The 20120-nt window shown below is 38.9% G+C and overlaps 2 protein-coding genes across 5 annotated transcripts in view; one reads left to right on the top strand and one right to left on the bottom strand.

Annotated features, from left to right (window-relative positions):
* LOC122972223 (NACHT, LRR and PYD domains-containing protein 12-like) overlaps positions 1-20120 on the bottom strand; it is a 120841-nt gene that overhangs the window by 49531 nt on the left and 51190 nt on the right. The gene's annotated exons all lie outside the window — the stretch shown is intronic.
* Positions 1834-19113, top strand: LOC122972225 (protein NLRC3-like). 4 transcript variants are annotated; one of them, XM_044339156.1, is made up of 19 exons: positions 1834-1981; positions 2951-3070; positions 3208-3327; positions 3480-3584; positions 5185-5399; positions 5587-7447; positions 8233-8406; positions 10783-10959; positions 12298-12471; positions 12937-13110; positions 13572-13730; positions 14129-14175; positions 15019-15155; positions 15539-15585; positions 15870-16084; positions 16444-16709; positions 17440-17556; positions 17697-17838; positions 18684-19113. In XM_044339156.1, exons 1-19 carry the CDS (start codon positions 1878-1880, stop codon positions 18998-19000), a joined length of 4671 nt encoding a protein of 1556 aa, XP_044195091.1. In that variant the 5' UTR covers positions 1834-1877; the 3' UTR covers positions 19001-19113. The 4 variants fall into 4 exon arrangements, with proteins under 4 accessions (XP_044195091.1, XP_044195092.1, XP_044195093.1 ...); XM_044339157.1 differs by lacking the exon at positions 3480-3584 and having other exon boundaries at positions 1835-1981; XM_044339158.1 differs by lacking the exons at positions 3208-3327; positions 3480-3584 and having other exon boundaries at positions 1835-1981.

Genomic DNA, 20120 nt, shown 5'->3' with positions numbered 1-20120 from the left:
ATTTATTGTTTAATTTAACTCATGATAGTCCTTTTAATATGTTTTATTCAATTATGACAATTATTAACACTGTAAATACCTACCTAAAAAAGAAATCCACAATATAATGTTTATAGTATTTTATTTTGTTTTTTGTTTGATATCTTTTGTTTAGGCATGTTGAATCTTCCATAGAACTGCAGTACACGACGTGTGATGTAGAGGGGAGGAGCAGCTCTGAGGGGAGGAAACATGCAGTCAACAGACTCCATTTTACAATCCAAAGAGCAAAAGGAGGAAATCAGGATGTAAAAGGCAAGGTGAGTATTAACACCACAGTACTATTTATGTTCAAAGTCTCAGAGTCTGTTCTGTTCAGAGTCTGAGCTCTGTGGACTGTAGAGGGAAGACGTTTGTTGGAGACATTTTTGTGTTTGATTCAAAGTACATTTTCACAATTTGCCATGCTATTGAGAGACTTAAAATCTTTCTCTTGACTCATGAATTCGAGATTCAAACTCTATTTTGTGCTTCATGTTGGAGTCAAGAAGCACATCTGTGTCAAGGTGACAGCATTTAAAATATATTTCAAGCCAAAGAGAACTTCCTCGTCTATCACAAGGAACCTATGAATGAAGAAAGGGTCATTACGTCATAATACCAACGTTATAATGCTCTGCTTGCTGCCAGACTTTAAATAATCATAATAATAACAATAATAATAATAAATTAGCCCTTAGCTATAAAATAACAAAGGCATACATTTCATGGCTATCAGAAACTATTAACTCGATCATCAGAAAATAATGCATCGTAATTATGAATGAAACAGTCTCTGCTGTGATAAAATCAACACCTGGGCTGTAATCCCATCTGTCTGCTGCCCTGCTGTCCACCTGCTCACTCTATCAAAAACTGTAGATTACGTTAAATAACATTAACAGGCTCAGAGTTTATTTAGTTTGAGTATTATCACAGCTTAACTAATTAACTAACATTAGTCTGTTACTAACCTCAGTCACAGAAGCTCCATTCTGTTATAAATCTAGCATAGAGTGTGACACCATGTGTGTTCATGCACTATACAGTGAAGTAATGACCCTTGCTTTTTTTATAGTTACCTTGTTTTCTCACTACTGGATGTGTTGTACAGACTTGTTTGTCTTGAATCTTGTGTTCTTAGTTTGTAGTCAGGTTACTGGTTTACTTGTGCCAATAGTATTACCGTTACTATTATATCACTGTTAGTGCTACTGGTATTAATGCTACTGTTAGTGGTACTAGTATCACTGCAACTGTTGCTATTACTGCCAGTATTATTCTTACTGCTACTGTTAATATAACTACACAACTGGGGCTGGACAAAACGGTACTACAGTGTACGCCGTAGTACTACAGTGTAGAGATGCCAGTAAGGTTTCTTTCATGCTCTTAATTAAACAACATTTTTACCATGTTTTCATGTCAGTGCCACTGTTGTTAACAACATAATGGACGAGTACACAACTACTGTACATGAAGGTCTGGTTATGGTTCGGCAACTATCACAGTTGGTTATGGTTAGTGTTTTGACTAGTTAACACCTTTTATCATATTGTCTCAGGTATTTGTGAGACAATGGAATACAATTTATGACGGCCAGTTTAAGTAACAGATCTGAGTTTAAAGGTTTATTAGACACCAAAATAGTACAGCACTGCAGTACACTATATTGTTGCAACACTTGTTGTTAAAACATGTAAAAACACGTCAATGAGTCACATCATTGCACTGAGTGACATGTAACCAGATATTTTCTAACACAGTTGTTCATATTTTGTAATGATGATTTAACCAGGAGAGCTGACCTCACAATCAGTGTTTCTGGTTTACCTCTCAGATTGACTGAAGTCCAGAAGATGAGTGATTGTGTGGAGGAGGGGAAGGACAGATCAGAGTCTGCAGAATCTGGTTATCAGTCTATGAAGAGTGACCGATCCAAAGAAAAACCTTCAGACACAATGTAAGATATCACATTTCATTATATTAATTTGGCAGGCACTTTTGTCCAAACAGACTTACATTCAAGCTCCATAGAAACTAGAGTTTAGAAGTGTATTCGCCTCGAACAAAAATAGAGTCCCAAAAACATAAAATGTAGCCACCGGAGCTGATGACATCCACTCCAGTCAATGCTTATGATTCCACCAGACACACTGCAGCGTGTTTCAAAAGCATCCCAGAAAAGGCTCTCCGCTAAACATGCATCTAGTGTATTTTTGATGGATGACACATCAAGCTGCACAGAGCAGATCGAGCCGGGCAGGAAGTCAGACACAGAAACAGCACAGAGCATCTGGTCAATTCTCAAAATAAAACACCCTATGCAGACTCCTAATTGTATGTCAATAATAAACACAATTAAAACAAATAAAGAAACCCTTTAACTATGTAGCCTACTTACCAATAGCAGAGGCACAAAAATAAAGGAAAAATGTCCATTCAACAAAATCTGAGCAAGTTGACAAAATGGGGCAGTTCAGTTGTGCGGAAGTTATATACTCTCAAAATGACATTTCATCTGGACTTTAAGGCTAAGAGATGTGATGGTTTGAAAGCAGCAGACAGGTCCAGGTGTATGAGGACAGAGGTGAGAAACTTGGCTCTACTTTGTGAGGGAAACCCTGTAGGGATCAAAGAGGTTCTTCTGGAGGAGGATGCAGACAATTAAAGCAGTTTGTTCAATTGTTTTAGAAACATAGGAACATCTGAGAATTTTTTACTCTGAGGAGCCTAGTGTTGTTGTTTTTTTTCAAAATAGGGGTGACAGTGGCAGATTTGCGCCCTGTGTCAGCACAAAAATAGGGCCCAAAGAGTGTTTCTCATAAAGAAATCTCAACTCAACACTCAGACACAAAGTGAGAGACCCTTTGGTCTTTTGGTCATTTTACAGTGATTATATAATGTGAATAAAACTTTTTGTTTTTTCCAGAGGTCAGCACAACAGACAGAGAGCAGATTCTCCAGTATCCAGTTGTCTTTCTATGAAGAGTGACTATTCTAAAGAAGAGCCTCCATTCTTCAGTAACGAACCTGGACCCTCAGACACAAAGTGAGAAAACTGCTACAAGCTTTATCTCTAGCAGACTATTGACAGTGACATTCATTTGTGAACTGAGAGACCCTTTGTCCTTTAGATATTTTAACAGTATTTATATAATGTGACTAAAAACCTTTTGCTGTTTCCAGAAGTCAGCAACAAAGACAAAGAGCAGAGTCTCCAGTATCCAGTTGTCTTTCTATGAAGAGTGACTATTCTAAAGAAGAGCCTCCATTCTTCAGTAATGAACCTGGACCCTCAGACACAAAGTGAGAAAACTGCTACAAGCTTTATCTCTAGCGGACTATTGACAGTGACATTCATTTGTGAACTGAGAGACCCTTTGTCCTTTAGATATTTTAACAGTATTTATATAATGTGACTAAAAACCTTTTGCTGTTTCCAGAAGTCAGTAACAAAGACAGAGAGCAGAGTCTCCAGTATCCAGTTGTCTTTCTATGAAGAGTGACTATTCTAAAGAAGAGCCTCCATTCTTCAGTAATGAACCTGGACCCTCAGACACAAAATAAGAGACTGTGTCTACTGTAAACTGATGTGATCAAAGATGATTTAGTTATAAGGAAGAGAAAATGCTATGATATAAGATTTCCATTCATGAAGCAGAACTATTGGTACGGAAACTGTTTAAAGGGTAATTAGTATAGACTGTATACAGTGTTCCCTCTAGGTTGACTGTTTTGGGGTGGCAGGGGTGGCGCTGTCCGGGGTGGGGGTGGGGGTGGGGATGGCTGATCAAAAACTTGGAAGACACTTAGCAGCCAGACATTTCTCCGTTCTCTGTTTAAGAGCGGCTAAAATTGACACTCAAATGAGAATTGCTGGTCTACCTTAAAAGTCAGTCCACCTTACATGAGCCTGGTCAGGTTAGGCTAATGCATTGTTGTTAACCTTGGGGCTAACCCCCTTCAATAGACTTTAGTCTTTTCTTGGTCTTGAGAAGCTGCAGTATTTATTAACTGATACACTGTAGCCTGTACTGTACATTTACTGCCACATAGACAACTTACTGCTAACCTTTTCCTCTGCTCCGCTTGCATTTATTTGCTCTCTCCACTCACTCAATCACACACTTACAATGCACACACATTATGCACTGCCCTATTCCTTAACAGAGCTATGCTACTCTTTAATCATATTAAATTCATGTTAATGATCGTGTGAAATTTTAGCAGTGGCGCTCATTATTTTTTGCAGCAGCGGTGCGCTGCTGCAAAATGTAATGAATATAGGGGAAACACTGGTATATGTAGATGTAAATGACCCATTGGTTTGCATTGGAGCTGGTTTGAAGCCCAGAGTTGCAGTATATGGTCGGTGCCATCTTTTCCATCGAACCTTCCAAATAAGGAGTGCAGGATGTTGCCTTACATGCTCTGAAACACGACCTGCTACCCCTGATCAAAATGAACACAAGCTTACTGAGAACATGGAGTGGTCACGGAGTGGTGCACACTTGGGCTAACATTAGATTATTTCGCTGAGTTGTGCTAACATGGCAGGTATCGTTATAAAGTAACATTAAACATAGTGAGATTTTGCAACAGTAGTCCGACTCAGTGCGAGTTCGAGCCGGGGACAGCAGCAGATCAGCCAAGTGTCAATCACAGCTGTCAATCAACGCCCACATGGTAGACATCAAAGCTACTATAAGTATTCAAATTTTATTAACAGAGCAATAATTTCCAAAACGACCACCAGCACACTTATTAGAGGGCCTGAATTTTGAAATTGAGAGGCCATAATGGGCTAGTGTAGTTACTATTTAACCAAATAGATCTTAACCTGTTTTTGTAATCAGAAATTATGATGATATTTCTGCCACAGAACACCTGAAGAACCATGTTTGAGTTCACCAAAAATATTTACACATCTGAAGCTAAAGTCACAGTAAAGATTTACAAGTTACAATCTGAAAGAGTTAAGTAGATATTTAAGTGCAACAAAGAAAGGTTCCCTGCTGCTCAGCAAAAAGTAAAAGAACTATAGGTTGGAATGCACCCCTAGCTCCGCCTTCCTACCTATCAATCATCATGATAATCTGCCACCTGAGCTGAGGCTGAGGTAACCAGACTATAAATCCACATCTGTTTCTACAATGTTTTAAGGATTCTGGAGGAGCAGCTGTCCTGCTGTTCTTTGTGTCATCACGCCCTGAGGGATCCGGTCCCTACCAGCTGTGGACACTGGTTCTGCAGACAGTGCATCACCTCATACTGGGACCAGTCTACTTCATCAGACGACTCCTCCTGTCCCCAGTGTGGAAAAAGATCCAGAATGAGACCTGGACTGCAGAAAGACAGTCAAACTAGCACTTTACAAAGTAAGAATGTAGATCTGTCTGCTGATCCTCATGCCAATTTGATTTTTTTCTACATACAAATCTAAACTCTTCATCGTCTTTCCTGTTTACTCACTGTTATTATTATCATTTGGCTACTGAAAACTAACATTAGATTATCTGTCAGTCAAATACATTTTTGATGAGACCTTTTGTTATTGTGTTACAGTGGATGTTGGTCTGCAGGATGTTTTAGATGAACATAAGAGAAGTCTGAGGAGGAGATGTCAACATGTGACTGAAGGAACTGATGAAGCAGGAAGTGAAAGCCTCCTCAACAGGATCTACACTGAGCTCTACATCACAGAGGGTCAGAGTGAAGAGGTTAATACCCAGCATGAGGTGTGGCAGCTTGAAACAGCTTCCAAGATGAAGACCCTCCCTGACACTCCAATCAAGTGTCATGACATCTTTAAAGCCTTACTTGACCAAGAGAGACACATCAGAGTTGTTCTGACAAATGGCGTTGCTGGAGTTGGAAAAACCTTCTCAGTGCAGAAGTTCACTCTGGACTGGGCAGAGGGCTTGGAAAACCAAGATGTCAGTCTGGTGATTCTGCTTTCGTTCAGGGAGCTGAACTTGATCAAAGATAAGCAGTACAGTCTTCTCATGCTGATCCATGATTTCCATCCAACATTACAGAAGGTCACAGCAGAGAAGCTTGCTGTCTGTACAGTTTTGTTCATCTTTGATGGCCTGGATGAAAGCAGACTCTCATTGGATTTCCACAAGAACAGGAAGGTCGTGTCTGATGTCACACAGACATCATCTGTCAACACATTGTTGACAAACCTCATCAAGGGGGAGCTACTTCCCACAGCTCTCATCTGGATAACTTCCCGACCTGCAGCAGCCAATCAGATCCCCCCTACATTTGTTGACAGGGTAACAGAAGTACGAGGCTTCACTGATGCCCAGAAGGAGGAGTACTTCAGGAGGAGATTCAGTGATGAAGAGCTGTCCAGGAGAATCATCTCACACATCAAGACAACCAGGAGCCTCCACATCATGTGTCACATCCCAGTCTTCTGCTGGATCATTGCTAAAGTTCTGGAGCACATGTTGACTACAGACCAGAGAGGAGATCTGCCTAAGACCCTGACTGACCTATACTCACATTTCCTGCTGGTTCAGACAAAGAGGAAGAAGCACAAGTATGATGAGGCACATGAGAGTACACAGGAGCTAACGGAGGCTGACAGGGAAGTTCTTCTGAAGTTGGGGAGGCTAGCGTTTGAACATCTGGAGAAAGGAAACATCATGTTCTATCAAGAAGACCTGGAGCAGTGTGGTCTTGATGTCACAGAGGCCTCTGTGTTATCAGGATTTTGTACAGAGATCTTCAAAAGAGAAAGTGTGATCTTCCAGAAAACAGTCTACTGTTTTGTTCATCTGAGCGTTCAGGAGTTTCTGGCTGCAGTCTACATGTACCACTGTTACAACAACAGCAACACAGAGGTACTGGAGGACTTCCTGGGAAAAAACTACAAACACAGGGAATCAAAACCAAAGTCTTTCCTCGAGAGGACTTCTGCTTATTTCAGAAACACTGATAACCGTGACTCATCCCTGGATGTGTTTCTGATGGGAGCCATGGAGAAATCTCTCACAAGTAAAAATGGCCAACTGGATCTGTTTGTTCGCTTCCTTCATGGCCTCTCTCTGGAGTCCAACCAGAGTCTCTTGGGAAGCCTGCTGGGTTGGACAGAGAACAGTCCAGAAATCATCCAGAAAGTCATCAACGACCTAAAGAAGATGAGCATGTACGATATCTCTCCTGACAGAAGCATCAACATTTTCCACTGTCTGATGGAGATGAATGACCGCTCAGTACATCAGGAGATCCAAGAGTTCCTGAAGTCAGAGAACAGATCAGAGAAGAAACTCTCTGATATTCACTGCTCAGCTCTGGCCTACATGCTGCAGATGTCAGAGGAGGTTCTGGATGAGTTGGACCTGGAGAAGTACAACACATCAGAGGAGGGACGACGGAGACTGATCCCAGCTGTGAGGAACTGCAGAAGGGCTCAGTAAGTCCAGATGTGATTAACATTATAAATCAGTGTAAATTAGTACTTTACATATATAACTAAATATAAATTATTATTTTAAATGAATACTATTGTTAAAATAGTGTTCTACTAATAATCCAACAGATTCTGTTTTACCACTATATTTGACAGTTTAAAAGAACATCTGTATCATTTTTTAAAGGAGATTACTGAAGGCCTAGAACATTGCTTTCACACAATGTCTGTGAGCCATTTAATAGTGAGCATGGGGAATATTAGGGGATGCCACATTTTCTTCTTAAGAACATGGAGTAAAAAAAACCTGCTCCAATTTATGGTGCTACTTACATTGTATAAACATCATAAGATTATTTTTATTAGGGTTTTGATTATTTAGATTTAGAAGATTATGAAAGGTTGCTAAATCGTAAGTTCTGAAACCTCCAAATTGATTATTTATTAAAATGGGTTTCTAATCAAGATGGCCTCATGCTAACTTTATGGATACTGAAATGGGATTAGATCACATAGACACATGCACATTACGGAAGTCTCACTGTAACTCCATTTTCTCTGCCTTCATCTGCAAGGCAAAACAAAGATTAAAAGTCTGCAGGTATGCAAGGGAGTGATGAGAATTATTGTTTCATATCAGACAGTGAGATTCGATTAGCTGGACCACTGATGTGAAAAGATATTAATCAAAACAGGAAACGTCAAACTGTTTTGTCATCAAATGCATGAAGTAACTATAAAGTGTCCTCTTTTATTACAAAATATGTTGTATATGTGTGTCATGACAGACTGTCTCACCGTGGACTCTCAGAGACTCACTGTGAAGTTGTGGCTTCAGCTCTGAAGTCCAACCCCTCCCATCTGAGAGAGCTTGATCTGAGCGAAAACAACCTGCAGGATTCAGGAGTGAAACTGCTGTCTGCTGGACTGGAGAGTCCAAACTGTAGACTGGAGACTCTGAAGTATGTACAGTTCAGTCAGACCGACAATTACACCTATTTTGTTATTCAGGCTCTGTAAAGCATGTAAGAGAACCTACAGTAGCCACAAAACTAGCGAAAAATGCAAAAGGCCCTCTCTAGACCCAGTGTTGGTTTCGTCCGTTCTGGGCAACTGTAGAAACATGGTGGTGCGACATGGCTGGCTCCGTGGGAGGGGACCAACTCCCTTTGTAGATATAAAGGGCTCATTCTAAGGTAACGAAAACAAAACGATTCTTTTTTTCAGGTGATTATACACTAATTAAACCATACTTATAAATATTATATTCCATTTCTGCTAAGTCTGTTCCACTAGATGCCACTAAATTCTACACAATGCACCTTTAAAAAATGTGCAAATTGGAGATGGAAGGAAGGGTTTGAATTTGAATTACCATAAAATCTGCACATGAATATTTTAGCCACTCAAATGTCTCTTCCAAAATGAGCGTCACATCAGATACCCACTGCCATTATTACTTGGCCTACATGATGGAAAATCCTCAAAACCCATGATACAATGGCAATTTCATGAATGAGAGTTGAAAAAAGCTAACTACTCAAACGACTAAAGTTTCATAATTTAACACGAGACTAGGCTAGTTTGGTGTCACTAGCCAAGGGGAGGCACAACTAAGCTATCACTGCTAATGGTTTAGCTGGCTATATTGCAATGCAAAGAAGTCTATATCAATCTAATGAAAAAGTCATTGGGGCTGCAGCCCTGAGTGCCCAGGCCAGGGAACACCCATGGCAAATTCTTCATATTCTCCCTGATGTTCTCCCAGGTCTTCACTGCAGACACATTCAGTTCTTGCTTGTTGTGGGCTCTTTGCCTTCAGTCTGTTCTTCAGCAACTGGAATGCAGCTCTATCAGATTGAGATGAGGTGATCAACTTGGCCAGTCAAGGATATTCCACCACTTCACCCTGAAAATCTCTTTGGTTGCTTTGGATATATGTTTAGGATTGTTGTCCTGCTGAGTGATGAAATGCGGTGCAATTAGTTTTGATGCATTTGGCTGAATCTGAGCATACAGAATGCTCCCATATACCTTTGCATCCTGTTGCTTCTATCAGCAGTGATATCATCAATAAATTCCAGTGTACCAGTTCCATTGGCAGCCATAAACTTACTTAAATTAAAGTTGAGAATGAAGTATACATTATTTTAGTTCAAATTGAATGTTCTGAAATACAGAACCTGAAGAAGAAAAAATAGTTTTCAAAATCCTTGACTAAAACTCCAGATCTTTGGTTCATAAATTTCTGGGACAATATCTGGATATTTGGTATAGTAACAAAAAGTAGGTACATATTTTTCAAGCCTATTTTGGGACAATACTCACCAGCTCGTATGTACATTAAAGGAGTTATTGGTGTCTGTAGTGGTTTCTCCTGTCCACACTGTCTTTGAAGCAATCCCCTTATAACCTGAGTCCAGTGTTATGAGATGGAGGACAAAATTTATGATGCTCTGTGTAAAAATTACTTCTAAAGTTTAGCTTAAACTGATATGAGTTACACATATCAAGTATCTGCTGCTGTTTGAAGATAGATGTCAACCTCTTCTGCTACATTTTTTAATTACCATACCTTCTCTTACTGTGGAGCTCTTTTGACATAGTGTAATTACAACTTAAAACAGTTGATCATTTTTTCTGAGCAGCCCCCACGAAATGACTTGTTTTATTATCAGAATTTGATCCATTCATTCCAGTAACATTTTGAAAGTCTAAAAGAGCCATATAATGAAATTACTCTATCCCATTTAAGTCGGCATGTCAACTAGCTGGGCCAGCACAAGTCTCAGACATGCATGCTCTGCTCAACCGACCAGGGTGGAGAAGGACTCTGCTGTGGATGCTCTATGGGACCAAAAATGCAGAAGTGTGAGGAAGCAGAAACGTAGCATACTTTCTTGGTTTCATACTGAAGCCAAAATACCTCATACTTCCACTGAGCAACTTTCACAGGAATGAACGCAGTGCCATCTTTGAATACATCCATGATACCTTCTAAGATACCAAATACAGGAAGAAGAAGGTTGTGTAATGAACAGATTTTGGTCCAACATGTTTGATTTGATATTGCTCCTCTAATTACAGTCTTTATGAAGTTCAGCAACATTTTATGAATCAGTGTTGACATTTGTGTCTGAAAGTTGTGGTGACATTCAGATGATGTTCGTTGAAGGCTGAAATTATGATGATCCACAATAACACAATGACAAAGGTATTCTGCTTATTTTAGAGAAAAGCTCATTGATTAGGACATTGTAATGTTGAACTACACATTTAAAACCTGAACACACCTGATTGGATTGTAAATGGATTTTTTTCATTTGTTCTTTATTCAGATTGAGTCGGTGCAGTTTGTCAGAAATCAGCTGTGTTTCTCTGGTCTCAGCTCTGAAGTCCAACCCCTCCCATCTGAGAGAGTTGGAGTTCAGCTACAACAATAAGCTGCAGGATTCAGGACTGAAGCTGTTGTGTGATTTTCTATCAAGTCCACTCTGTAGACTGAAGACTCTGAGGTCAGTTCACTGACTGTTAGATCTTATATATTTAATTAACAACAAAACTATTTGATGTACATACATAGCTTACATCCATTTTTCTTTTTTCAGTATTTTTTCTTATTTCACAAAATTTAGTCTGTAGTTAACAGGCGACTGAATAAAATAAAAGATAAAAAATGTCCACTGTTGTTATAGTAAATTTGTGTTTATATAGTAGTTTTTGGTAAAGAGACACATCTGTCAAGTCATGGCAAATATATTTAAGTATATCAGAAATCTTAAATCTTCCTCAAGGGGCTTTACAAGCTGTACAGCGTATAATATATTCTATCCTTATACCCTAAATAAGAGAAAATGCCCCAAAAAAAGACTTTCACAGAGAAAAAAAGTAATAAAGACATCCAATAAACAGAGGGTTAGAGCGATGCAATGCAATGATTATCAGAATGTTTACAATAATCTTGTAAGCAGGACAGACATAGTTTTTAATTAATAAGGCTTAATAAATTCATTGAGACTGAGACCGAACCAACAAAAAATATAATGCTAACAATTACAAAGGCCTGAAGCAATCAAATAATAAGCAACTAATTGGAGGTTCAGGGAAAAAAAGATGAGTTTTAAGTATGAATTTAAAGGACTCAACAGTCAGACAAAAAGATAATTCCAGAGAAAGGATGCCAAATAGGAAAAGGCCCTGCTGCCTGCTGACTTCTTTTTAACTCCTGGGACACCTTGCATTTGGACACCTTGCATTTTGAGAGCGGAGAGCTCGGAATGGATTATAAGGTTGAAGGAGATCAGACGGGTACAAATGAGCATGCCCATTTAGGATTTATAAGTAATCAAAACCATCTTAAAGTCTGACCTAACAAGGATAGAGAGCCAATAAAGGGAGAGTAGATTTGGTGTAATATGGTCTAATTTTCTTGTTTTAGTTAAGCTCCTAGCAGCATCACATTTAATCTGAATTCAGAAGCAGGAAATTAATTGACACCCAATTTTTCACAGCAGCCGAGCAGGCCTCTAAGTTAGTAATTTTAATTCAATTCAATTCAATACAATTTTATTTATATAGCACCAAATCACAACAAAAGTCATCTCAGGGCACTTTTCACATGGAGCAGATCTAGACCATACTCTTTATTATGATCAACAGTATTTTAGTATGATTATCAGCCTTCATAGGCACATACAGCTAAGTATCATCCTCAACTGCACGTCATTTGGCTAAGAGGTGAGATATAAAGAGAGAAAAGCACAGGGTAATGCTGAACTACACATTTAAAACCTGAACACCTCCTGATTGGATTATAAATTTATTTTTACCTACATAATTTATTCTTTATTCAGATTGAGTCGGTGCAGTTTGTCAGAGATCAGCTGTGCTTCTCTGGTCTCCGCTCTGAAATCCAATCCCTCCCATCTGAGAGAGCTGGATATGAGTCACAACAAGCTGCAGGATTCAGGGGTGAAGTTGATGTGTGATTTTCTGGAGAGTCCACAGTGGAGACTGGAGACTCTGAGGTCAGTTCACTGCCTGTCTATTACTATTGTTGATCTTATATATTTAACAACTTAACCATATATATGTACATACATAACATACATCCATACAGTCAATTTTATTATTTTTATTTTTTTATATTTCAATTTTCTTAGGTAGAAAATTTAGTCTGTAGTTATAAAAGATGATTGATTCTTAAAGAAACTGTAGAAAATGTCCACTGTTAGTTGTGAAAGTATTTTTTCTTGGTCATTTTTGGTAAAGAGTCACTTCTCTATACAGAATATCTATTAACTAATATCTGTTTTAAATTGATTAAGTTTACTTGCCAAAGACATTTTTTTTTTTGGTTTACTTTCATGAATAATGTCTGTTCACTGATGTTGATCATTCAGAACACACTCAAACAACTGCACATTTAAAGCCTGAACACATCAAATTGGATTATAAATTTATTTTTATCTACATCATTATTTTTTATTCAGATTGAGTCGGTGCAGTTTGTCAAAAATCAGCTGTTCCTCTCTGGCCTCAGCTCTAAAGTCCAACCCCTCCTACCTGAGAGAGCTGGATCTGACAGAGAACAAGCTGCGGGAATCAGAAGTGAAGGTGCTGCGTGATTTTCTGGAGAATCCACACTGTAGACTTCAGACTTTGAGGTCAGTAGTGAGTTGAAGTCAGTCCATGTTGATGAGTCCATTTATTAGCACAGAAGTCACATTTTCATTAACTGATTGGCATCAGCTGCTTTATTCATGCTTCATCATTGTTAGCTCATTCATCAGCTTCTTGGCATCAGCTCACCTTTCGCCACCCTTTCATATTCATACATTCATACAGCGACGCCCATAAACTGACACTGTTACCCTGTCAACAACCTGACCCTCACTGATTAGTATCCACCAACCCAACCTCCTCCTTATGTCTGAATTTTTTTTAGTAAAGCTGATTTAATTAAGATTTAATGTTTGTTAAGAGGGGATTCGTTCTCCTACTGAGTCTCCCTCAAAAAGCAGAGCCCTTTCCTCCGACTCTAACTGTATTATCATTTGCTATAAATGGTCAATTCCCTGATTGAAGATTCTCTGACTGAAATATATTAATGTATATTTGTGTCTAGGATCTCTGATTCTGATGGTTCACCTGTCACATGGCCTGGAAACTACACGATGAGTGGTTGTGTGGAGGAAGAGAAAAAATCAGAGTCTCCAGTATTCACTGATGTTTCCAAACATTATCCTCTAGACTTCAGTGATGAAGTTGGATCCTCAGACTTAAAGTAAGAGACTGTTTCTATTGAAAGCAGAAATGCAGTTCAGTAATTATCTTAATGTAAGCAGGAACTTTTGCATCTTTTGAGTATAAATTTAACTCAAAAGGGAACTTGATCTCCCCTTAGTGGACATTTTCTGGGTGATGTATTGGCAAAAGCTTGGGGTGTAAATATTGATATTGTTGGGCTATGTTTGCACTTTGGGACGCATTACAAGTCCATATTAATCCCCACTTCAGGTAAATTTATTTATAGTCAGATTTGAAAGTCCAGATAATGATTAACAGCTTGTTGGTTGTGTGAAACCACCAGAGTTATCTTTAGTAAAGAGATACAGTCTGATTGTTTGAACTCTCTTCATAAGACAGTCCAGATAACTGCTGTGTTTGTATTTATTCCTACAGGGTGGAGGACAAACGAAACAGCGCTGCACCTGACAGACATAAAGACTGTGAGTGTTGAGACCATGACCAGTTCAAAGTGTGATTGTGACATGACAAAATACACATCTAAAGAAAACTAGTTGCGATTAAATCTTGATGAAGTCAAGATGAAGTCCCTGTGAAGTCTGTTTCTGACTAAGCTCTGCCCACCAGCTTTTATTCCACTTTAAATGCACCATAGTGCGTTTAATCACTTATCAGAGATTCAGACTGAAAATTTTCCCATTTGAAGACATCATCTTGCACTCTGGGGAACTATAATATTAGACATTTTTAGAATTTTCTGGTATTTTCTTCTGCTTTGTGCTGATCTGTTTTGACTGTTGGGAAAGACAATGTGTTGTCTCACTGCAAGAAGGTCTTCAGTTTGATTTGCAGTCATTTCTGTGTTAAGTTTGGGTTTTGTCCTTGTGTTCAAATGTCCAAAGACTCCTAATTCAACAATTAAAATGTTGTTGTGTTGATAGTTTGTGCAAAACAAGACACTTTTCTTCACTGCAATGATTGAAATAATACAGTGAAAACACTTAATGGACACTTTGTAAATCAAATTTAACTTTGGTTTTGGGAATTTTTTTGTTCAAATGTGGTCTCGACTGAAAAATGACTGATGTGCTTTGTCTGAACCTTTTTACAGTATTTCTTTGCCATTTTGACTTTACTGGAAGGTTTTCCAGTAGAGACTTACAGGAGACATGTAGCGAAAGTCTCTGTCCAGCCTTAAATTGGGACTTTGTGTTGCAGCTTTCTGTATGAGTCTAACCCACTGGACCACAAGGATGTCCAGAAGTGAGTTTAACATCTGCTGTGTGTCTTCTTCTCCACATCCGATGGCTCTAATCTCCCACCAGGTCCGTCCACATCCAACGCAACCCTCAATGTGTCTGAGGACAACAGAGAGGATCAGCTGGATCCTGATGATCCAGAGAGGTTGAAGAAGCAGCAGCTTGTGTGCAGGGAGAATCTGACTGGAACAAGTTACTGGCAGGTAAAGTCAATACAAATGTCAATTTTTTACTTTAAAATTGTTATTAATTTGTTATTGATCAGACTCAGGTTCCTCCAGAGGTTAATACTCCTTACATCTAAACTCTCCTCGTTTTCTCTCCTCTCACTCTCTGCTCCTTCCTCCTCCATCAGAAACTCCTCCTAATTCATTTCTACCTCCTCATCTGTGAAAGCACCAGCTGCTGTCCAATGTAGCAGTGTAAAGTTAAAGAGCAACTGATCATTTAGACATGTGAACTAGTGATAATCAAACCAAGTGATGAAAAACAGTACAGAGTGAAGGTGGAGTAAAAACTGAAGCAGTGAGGATCATGTCCTAGTGGTCAGTTTCTGTAACTAATGTTGTCACTTTCTGCATTTTAGGACTTCACACCCGAAGTGCTGACTGAGTCTGCAAACATTTCATACAGGTAACCAAAACATGCAGAATATTTCATCCTTGAACTTCGTTAACTCCTTTCAGTGATTACGCTTCACTTTTAACACTTTTCATACTCTTCATACTCCTGCAGCTGCTGCCTCACTCACCTCTTGTCCAGCAGTTCAGTTTGCTCTCCAGCTTTTTAAGCACTGCGGCAGTCATAGCACATTTTGTTCAGCAAATTCATTCTTTAGTTTTTATTCATTCAAACCAGGAAAAAGGCTGGATGAGTTTGTATTTGTGTTGTTTAATCAGCTCCTCTGTGTCCTACAGGGTCAGGTGTCCAAGTCCAGGTGTGTTCCGGTGTACTTTGACTGGACTGGTGTTTGTTATGGCTCAGAAGGCAGAGCTACTGTACAGGACTGTCCAATGGGATCAGAACCTCCTACAACAAGTTGGCAAGATGGCTGCAGGGCTGCTGTTCAACATCCAGAGTCCTGACGGTGCTCTCAGTCAGCTCCAGCTGCCACACTGTGAAACCATGGATGGTAAGCTGATTATTGTGGTTAGTGAGTTTTATTAAAACAATAATGAGTCTCCTCTTAGCAACCCCTACAAGCTGCAGAGTTCATTACAGCCACAAGACGAACAAACTCTGTCTGTTCTTAGAGTTGTACCAGCAGTGGAGGTAAACATGTAAAGATTGTCCTGAGGGTGGCGTTAGAGGAAAATAAAAGGGTTCATCATCTGGGGAGCATGAATGTGTTCAGTAAATTTCCACCTAACATTGCTGACAGTCGTGTTGAATGATTTGACCGACCAGACTAAGTGTCCTAGAAATCAAATAAAATAAGCACTAACATTATATGGAGGTTGTTGTTAGTAAAATAAATCTGTGTTTTCACAGCTCCACTCCCTGAAGGTCTGCTGTCTGTCGTCCACATCACTGATGATGGAATGAGCATCCTGGAGCCACTGGAGATTACAGACACTCATGTGGTTGTGAACATCCCTCACCTCTCTGCCTATGGTGTGGTCTGGGATCTCGTTAAGAGGTTTCTGAACAGCACACCAACAGTTAGTGGCCAGGTTCTGCTGTTCCTCCGACCTCCATGCATACATCATCGAATACTCGATGTATTTCTGCTGCAGGACAACATTCCTCTGACAGAGGTAAAACTACCTGTCATACAGTATGTGCTTACCATCAACCTGAACTTATGTTTTAAACCACAGCTGTTTCCACAACAAGCTGAACAGTCAGCCACACCTCACTCCTCTGTACCTGTTATCAAACCTTCTCAAGCTGTGGTAAGAATAATATGATTGTCCAATCTGAACTAGAAATCTTCAGATTGCTCTTTCGTTTTTAGTTGGGTTTTTCGTTTTTCTGGGTTATCTCTAGAGGGCATTATTGTCTGTTACAGTGTCACTCATGGTGGTGTGAATATTGAATAGTGGGCTAGATTAATATAAAATTAAATATCTAGGTATTCCATATGGCAGCGTGTTGCTGCCACCATGACAAAATAAATAGTGGCTCAGTTTTTTGTTACAAACTTTTCTTGTTTTAACAAGATATTTTTCATGTTTTTCTGAAAAAACAGAAATGATATTTTTACAAGAAACCTTTAATTAACAACATATAAATTTATCTATATTTTCAACATCGAACTGCTTCTACAGGATGTCCTGGACAGATAAAAAGGGAAATCCTTTACAAACATTACAGTGTTATATTCTGCCACCGCAGTGATGGAAGCTTGTTTACTTCCACGTACAATTCGTCTAGATTTGTCTATAGATGTCCAGCATATTCAAGAACAGAATATGAGTAGTGCAGAGAAATCATTGTCTATCTATCTGAGAATAAACACCATATAAAAATGTCTTATCACTGAAGGTTAAAGCCCAACAAGGAGAAGCTGAGTACATCAGGATCTCCTCTGACTGTCATCTCATCTATGGTCAAAGTTACAGTGTTCACTGTGAACCTGAGGCCTCTACAATTCAGCCTGAGGTGAGTCAGTTCTGAAACACTTCCAATGGTTACAATCTTAATTATTATATGTACATTTTTGGAAAATAGATTCACAATCAGAGTACTAGATACAATTTTTTTTGCAACTGGTGAAATGACACTTTGTTACTGGTTTTCAGTGTGCACCATTTCATACAAAGTGTGGACCAAATTTCTACCCAACATTTGAGGTTTTCCTCACAACAAACCAAGAGAAAGTGGCTTTGATGGTCCAAGACCAAGAGGGGACACCAGTGTGGAAACGTGATGTGTATCTGACAGGTAAAGCTTTCACTTTGCTGCAGCAGCACTTCACCTCATGTCAAAGTTTAGACCTCAGTTACAATCCACAATCCACAAGACATTATTGCTCTAATAATGAATCAAAGATCCGCTTCTGGATTTGTTATGCAGCCTTCAGACAATGTTACAGAATTCTGAGAGGTTGTATTTAAGAAAGAAAAAAGATATATTTTAGATAAATCTGGAAGAAAAAATATTTGGTCCGCTGAATGATGGAGAAGATTTTTAACCCACTACCTTTCTGAATCAAAATAAAGATGGCAGCCCGTCAGCTACCTGGATAGGTAACCTATTCGAAATTTGGGAAAATGGTTAAAAATCTTTATCATTCAAAGGATGAAATTTTTTTTCATCCAGACAGTTAGAAGAGTGTTTGAGGATTCTTGAAATACATTTTGGATAAAAGGTATGCTATTAACAAAGATGTTTTCTCAAACATCTCAGATAAATTATCTTTTAAAGAAACAGAGCGTTATATCTGTGTCTGTTTATGTGAAAAGTGGCCGTGTCGCTCTGCATTTTAATGAATGTAAGCATGAAGTTAGCCATCTCAGATTTATGGGCATACAGGTGATTAATATGCCCAAACATGGAGGGAAGAGGTACAGACTGTTGCTCCAGACAGAAGCTTTTTTGCAAACGCTTACACCTAATGGCTTAAATGAGGACTTTTCTTTTCTTTTTATAAAGTAGTTGTTTCCATATTGCTGGCTACCTGGATAGCCCCTCCCCGCCACATGGAGATTTTGTAAAAATGTTCATCATTTCTAAAAGGTATCTGTTTAAAAGTGGCAGCAACAGTCTTTTTTCTGGTTGTCTTCCAGGTCCAAGAAGGGAAAATCTACAGAGGAATCTCCCAGCAGGGGACATCGTCCCAGCAGAGAAGAGGCTGCGCTCGGTTCGGACAGAGTTTGTTAGAAGAATTACTGAACCTGTTCTAGACCAGCTTCTGGATAAACTTCTTGAGCATAGTGTTATAAATGATGATGAAATGCAGTCAGCCAGAACAAACACATTAGCAAACAAAGCTCGACACGTGATCGACACAGTACGAAGAAAGGGAACTGAAGCCAGCTCAGTTCTAATTGTTGCCCTCCGTGAGGTGGATCCGTGCCTTTCCAGACTGCTCAAGTTGAGCTGAGTGTGATGATGAACCTGTATAACAGCTGGCTGTTTAACAGTCTCAAGTTACTTGCTGTCTTTAATAAGAAGTTTTGACTTTTAAGCCTGTGTTTTTAATAAGTAGACTTTCAGTCACGTTTGGAAAAAAGGCCTTCAGAAAAAGATCGAACAAAACCTGGAGTACATTGGATGGATTTTGAGCAGAGAATAATTCCCCTGAGAGGTTGTGTTGTCAAATATGAACTTAAACAGATGTTGTTGCTGTTACATGAGACCTCAAATGAAACACTCAAACACAAGGTTTTTTTGAGTAAAGCCATGAGTTTTATCCAAAAAATGTAATGAAAAGTGCCGTCAGACCTTTTTCTAAATAAATGCAAAAGCCTTAACTGAGTAGTTACGTATCCTTCTTCAACAATGAGAACCATCACCTTTCTAGATCTCCACTACTTTTTCAGAATTTTAAGAAGGTATGTTCTTAAGTAGCATGTATAACCCACATTAATTTGACATGTAGAGTTAACTTTGGTGTTTCTAAGAGTTCAAGATCTGTGCAGAGAAAGGGTTAAATTTTTACATCAGCTCTACATCACTCCATCTAAATTACACAAATAAAACAAATCGCTCACCTCGCTGCTTCAGATGTGACTTAGATGAAGGTAAATTCCTACTTTTGCATTTATTTTCTCATACTTTTGTGCATATTGTTCTACGTGTCATGTCATAGTCAATATAAGAAAGCAAAATATTATTTATAATAATTTTTTTTAAAAAAGAGCAAGTTCGACAGAAAAATCCCAGGAGCTTCTCTGTTCATCTCTTACATTGGTTTAATGAAGTGCACAGAAATCAAATAAACAGCATCAAACCATCAATTGTTGCTTTCTGTTATTTGACTGGGATGCTGCACTGAGAACAAAACCACCAACCAAAAAACAAAACCTGAACACAAACAGACCAACAGGAACACAACCTGAAGAGGACAAGAGTTCAGCTGAGAGCTGCTCTGAACAGCTGTGAAAATTAATTTACAGGAATTCACCAGACTGAAGACAATGTGGTCTGATGTCAAATGATGAAAAAGTTGGAGTGTTGTTTCCACCACTAGATGGAGACAGAACATTATTGATGAACAATGA

This window comes from Thunnus albacares, chromosome 21, assembly GCF_914725855.1.
Source record: "Thunnus albacares chromosome 21, fThuAlb1.1, whole genome shotgun sequence".
NCBI lineage: Eukaryota > Metazoa > Chordata > Actinopteri > Scombriformes > Scombridae > Thunnus > Thunnus albacares.
The sequence above is the reverse complement of the archived record's forward strand: the minus strand, read 5'-3'. Positions and strand labels throughout refer to the sequence as shown.